This window comes from Glandiceps talaboti, chromosome 16 (assembly GCF_964340395.1).
Source record: "Glandiceps talaboti chromosome 16, keGlaTala1.1, whole genome shotgun sequence".
In the NCBI taxonomy this organism is placed as follows: Eukaryota; Metazoa; Hemichordata; class Enteropneusta; family Spengelidae; genus Glandiceps; species Glandiceps talaboti.
In genome coordinates this window covers 267,501-273,591 of record NC_135564.1, presented here as the reverse complement: position 1 = coordinate 273,591, position 6,091 = coordinate 267,501, and the positions used below count along the sequence as shown (strand labels likewise).

The 6,091-nt window shown below is 33.1% G+C and overlaps 1 protein-coding gene across 1 annotated transcript in view; it reads left to right on the top strand.

Annotated features, from left to right (window-relative positions):
• The first annotated feature begins 3,703 nt into the window (after positions 1-3,703).
• The window catches only part of LOC144447577 (thrombospondin type-1 domain-containing protein 7A-like), a 39,115-nt gene continuing 36,727 nt past the window's right edge, over positions 3,704-6,091 (top strand). Inside the window, exon 1 of the mRNA XM_078137650.1 lies at positions 3,704-3,821. Coding sequence (XP_077993776.1) covers positions 3,704-3,821 — 118 coding nt within the window. The remainder of the gene's footprint in view (positions 3,822-6,091) is intronic.

The window sequence follows — 6,091 nt, the reverse complement described above, 5'->3', positions numbered from 1 at the left end:
ATATAATATATTCTTTGTTAGGGAATATTGAATATGTACTTCATTAAAAGTACCTATGAAATGATTGAGTCATCCCCTAGTATGTACAGAAACCAGTCACTGACATGTTGTATCAAAAGATCATGGTCTGTGATGTGAAATTCGATATTCTTAATCCAGCAGGTCATAATTGATTGATTTCTTATCTCTAGTGGCCAATTAGGTTAGAATGCTGGCATTGGATTATTATAGTAATCAGCTCAACCTTCTTTTAGTGGTCTGACGCTCAACACAGTTTTACAAGATGTAGGTTAAATATGCCATCAAGCTTAGTTAGTGTTTTTGCTAAGGTTCGTTTACCCCAGCAGCAGAGAGGGAAATTGCAAACTGGATGAAACTTACATATTAAGTGGGGAACTGTTCAAAACAAATGACTGATATATACTCAGGTAGATTTTACCGTACTATATGTATGTTAGCCATTGACAAAAAATACAAGCTCTCATGTACACTGTACACATTAACACTGTTTCAAGCTATTGCTTTCACAAGTCATACATTGGGTAAAGTATGAAGAACTGATATTTCACTATATGGTAATATGGTAATGTGGTTCATGATGTAAACTGTTCATGCAACTTAAAATTACTGGTAGGCAAGCTTCATTCTATATTTAGACTTAAAACTATAATTACACTATAGCCATCAATATCCTTTGTTTTCTGGTTCGAACAAATCTCTCATGACTACTGTCAATTTGTTCTTATCTAGAGAAAGAATTAAAATTAAAAAAACATTTTCAATCTTACTCATTTTCAAAAGACATGTAGTATAACAATGATTACTGATATCAGTGCATGGGAAAGCTATTTATATTTGCACTGCAGTACAGTACTAAAAATATTATTCCATATATGTACCTGTATGCAAATAACTATGCAAGTGAAGGCACAGTTGATCCATGTACATGAAATCATGTGAACCTACAGAATGATGCATTTTTTGAACAGACTTTGCCATTTTGGTAAACATGTAATAATAACAGAACCTCACATGACAGGTAATTGCAGTGTGGCATACTCAGTGTATATGCATTTAGTATTTGTTATGTATTGTGCTGCACTTTCACCTGCTTCACTCATGAAAGAAACAGCTACAGAGAAGACTGAAAGCATTCATGCAAATACCCAGAATACACTTGTAAGCTACCCTAGCATTCACATGTTATTGAGTTCTGCCATAGTATGTTATATGTCTAGGTGTAAATATGATACTCTGAATCCCAGAACAGGTCTGGGTCTAATCATATGTTGCACTGAGTTCCATTTTGATAACCCTTGACCTCAGATATGACTAGGAGTCAAGGATAAGAACTTGTCTGTGTTAAACTTACAGACTATTTACGATTAAATTTCACCAGAATGTTGATGTTATGATAACAGATGATGATTGCCATATTGTAGACAGCATATGGTAGTGAAAATATAAAATAACATTATTTACCATGGTAATAATTCATGTTAATTAATACTTTATTGTAAGACTAATACACTGTGACTAACAATTATGTGTAGCAATAATCTTGAAAATAATGTTGAATTGAATGCTCGTAGAAGTCGGGAAGTACTTTTTCAAAAACATTTATATAAAAGTTTGCAAAGTTTATAGTCATGATTTGTTTTGACAGCAAGTTAGTAAAGCATTGTTAGACCTGTACAGATATAAATGTAGTGAGTCCCAAGTGGCAGTAATGACACAACAAAGTGAAGTTATCCACTGCAATGAAATTATATTTTGTAACTATTCAAATCTTTCTTTACTTAGTACATGTACATCCTTGAAAATACTGAATAATTCTATACATTCAATGTGACCAACTTTAGTATACTCTGGATGCCAACTGTGGTTTCTAACACAGTGTGAGTGAAGGTATAAATCGTAACGATACTGTATAGGATCTAGACTGACTTTAGTAGTACTCATATGTACTTCGTCACCGCTAGAGAAATTTAGTACTCATATGTACTTTATCACTGCTAGAGAAGTTTTAGTACTCATATGTACTTTATCACTGCTAGAGAAGTTTTAGTTCTCATATGTACTTTATCACTGCTAGAGAAGTTTTAGTACTCATATGTACTTTATCACTGCTAGAGAAGTTTTAGTTCTCATATGTACTTTATCACTGCTAGAGAAGTTTTAGTACTCATATGTACTTTATCACTGCTAGAGAAGTTTTAGTACTCATATGTACTTTATCAATGCTAGAGAAGTTTTAGTACTCATTTGTACTTTATCACTGCTAGAGAAGTTTTAGTACTCATATGTACTTTATCACTGCTAGAGAAGTTCTAGTACTCATATGTACTTTATCACTGCTAGAGAAGTTTTAATACTCATATGTACTTTATCAATGCTAGAGAAGTTTGAACTAAAATCCATAGAGTGTTTAAGTCTGCATCAAGAAACCCTTTCCCAAGTTGCTCCGTAATCTTAATGTAATCCAGTGTATCTTATGTTTTATATTGCAGGTAGTAGACCAGATCAGAATGTAATGCTGAAATGTGAATAACTCCCATTGCAGTCATTCATGTATATACTCTGATAAGGTAAAAACTCTTATGGTGAAGTTTACACAGTTGTAAGCATTATCTCAAGGAATTGCACCCAGCTTGGGATTAAAGGCACCAAACACATTTCCTCTTTGTGTAATCCAGTAATCAGTATGTAGACAGGACAGAAAAGGTGATTTTGTATATTTATGCAGTCTGAACATTCATGAAGGCTTAAATGAATTGATGCCAAACTTGCTGACGATTTGAAGAAGTATTGAAATTGTCCTTTGATGAGTAAAAGTTCCTACAAAATGTGACTACATCTACCAGGGTACACTTAAACAGCAGAATTTTGGTATAGAAACTCAGTCTTGAAGGTAAGTTAGGTATTTTGTTATCATCAACAATTGATGCAGTCCCCAAATGTACATACCAGTATATACACCTGAAAATGGGTATTAGTTACAGTAACCTTGAAAACAAGAATGACACTCTGATAGACCAATTTCCCTTACAAGTTTCTAAAAACATAATTCAGTATTTTTACATACAGTTTATTTCTGTAGGGCCTTTGTCCCTCAACACAAATATTTTGTTTCCATTTTATGTAATTAGCGCTTTAAAAAGGTATGAATTTTCATTATTTGACCAACATATCAGTTGAAATGGAGGTTTAGCTAGCTCTTTAGTTGTTTTGTATCTGCATGTGATGAAGACAGTACGTGTATGTCATAATGACAAAAAATGTAGACACTTGAATATGTGTGAAGACAAAATGAATCATATAGGAAATAGAAATGTCATGACACACCTGATAAGATGATGGTTCAGGTTCCAGCAAACTTAACATTCAATATCTAAGTTCAGTCATAAACAGGATGAGACATATACATTACACATCAACATTTTACAACCCACTGAAACTTTCCAGGTACTTGCGATGCTTATGTTTAAACAGAAGGAGTAATTTGAAACATTTAACACTGATTTCTCTCTCTATATTCATAGTGAAGGAGCTTGCTTGGTGTAAATGTTAAAACACACAAGAAATGGAGTGTGTCCCATTGTAATTTGAAACATTTAACACTGATTTTTCTCCCTATGTTCCTAGTGAATGAGTTTGGTGTAAATGTTAAAAGCCCACATGAGAGGTTAAATACTACTTCAAGATGGTGATACAGAAGGCAGTGTTATTTAGTGCTTACGTGGCTGTTTTATTGAGTGTGTGGATGAGGTGTTCCAGTACGGCCCAGGAGACTAATTCATCCGGTTACATTTGGAAAACAGGTAAAGTGTACAACTGTTGATGCATACTTGATACAGGTTGATAGTCATAGAGTGAAATTGTACAAGAATGTAGATTGCTTTCCTGATATGGGTTTAGGTTTTTAAGATGCATCAAGTAGACAGCAGTTGATGTATATTTCATAGAGAGTGAACTTGTACAAGAAATTAGAGCATCTTTTTTTGCATTATAAACATTCAACAGTAAGTTCAAAATTAAGAAATGAATATGTAGACATTGAGAAGATGGCCACCTGACGATTCAGTTAAATTGAAGACAGTCTGTGCAATTACTTCCGTCCTTTAATGGGAACTACAAAATGCCAATTGAGCTCTGATCAAATCCAATCTGTTGTGGTCAGTTTTCAATTTAGTTGCCATTAAAAAATATACTGAAGGAAGGAGAATGAGTTTATATTCAATGTTCTTTTAGAACTTTAGACTAATAGGTAGAGACTTGGGTTTCAATTATAAAGCTGTGATTGATCAACATATTTAGAGAGTTGTGTATGTTCACAGCATCTACAATGAGTTGCATTCAGATGGACAGGACAAAAGCTAATGATGTAGGCAGGGTTTCAGCATGTATTGGTAATGTGTGGAACATGTACGTATCTACAAAACTATGTGTGATTTGATGTGAAATGTACTCAAGTGGATTTAATTGGAAATCTGTTTTGCTTTAAATTAATATTTGCTGACATTTTTGATAATTTTGTGGTGTGTTGAGTCTGTTACCAGATGTTACTTAGCTGCTTGTGTATCATTCACATATCACCACTGGGAAACTTAGTAAAAGTCAAGTGAATTTTGGATGTCATTGTGTGAATGACTGAAATGCAAGGGGGCTTGGACATTATCATTCTTTTATTAAGCATTACAGAGAAGATATGTAACTGCATTCTGAACTATTTGCACTTTATGAGATGCTGGCAACCAGAAAAGAGACAGTATTATAACAATATAGACACACAAAAACACATACAGTACTTTTAATGTATGTATACAGTATTTCTGTGTAATATGCACATACATGCATACACAGACACAGACACAAACATAGTCAACACCAGCCCCTCAATGCAATAACATTCATAACCTGGTTGCATAGCAAGCGTTATTACGTGTTCTTATATCTGTACTACGCCTTTCTGATAACATACTTTGACAGCAGTGTTATGACTGCCAATACATCTATCAGTCTCCACACAGTCAGTCTTGTATACTTATTCTTTGAAACCTGACAAATTTTGATCAGATTACGTACATTAAAGCCATATGTTAAGATAATGCCTGAAATTATTATCATTTCAAATCTGGCGTCAAGTTGCTGAGGACAAAATATGTCTCATGTTTCTTACTTTAATGCATGTAATAAATATTATAATTCATAAATGAAAGGTGATTGATATGAAAGAACTGTATTGTCATCATGTCATACATCTTACACTATACATTGTACTTTTATTTTATGGGGTAGATGTCAAAATAGATCCACTATCTATTAGAATATCAGACATAAGCTTTTAACAGCAATCATTTTTCATAATTTCATAAAAAATTATTCATTCATCATTCTTTACTCCAGACAGTATTCAAGTTTGATCAGAAGTAGGTTTTACCTTTGAGCAGGACGTTGTCCACAATCATCTTATGAATTATTCCATTGTATTGTGAGACTGTGATTAATAGAGGATGTTTCACATGTCGATAATAGCACTGACTCTATGACTATAAACATTAAAATGTGTGTATGAAGGGAGTGGAATCACCACCAAGTTGAAAGATAAATGTGTGATTTATTTTCAGGACATGCTACATTTATACAACAGTGTGAATTTACATAATTGGGTCTGTGGTACTTAAAATATGAGTCCAAGTATTAGAAATCATAGTTATTTTCTAAATTTTTGATGAAGTTACCTTGCCCATAGCAGTTACATCATTCCCAAATGTGACTGCTGTACCTCACATACTCTTGGGAAAGAGCTTCATAATTCCAGGAAAGTCCTGGAATTGCCAGTAACTTCTTGTATGTGGATCCTTTAAATCCAGCAAAAATCATTATTTTGCTCAATTTTTCATAAATTTACCCTTTTCATATATAAGTATATTATTCCCACATGTTTTTCCTTATTCAAATTTTTCAATCCATATTTGAATTCTAGGTTACTACTTATGAAATTAATTATGTTTAAAAAAGTGTAGTTTTCACAGACAGAGATTATAATGTGCTATGAAATATTAAAACATGTAATTAAATATTTCAACCA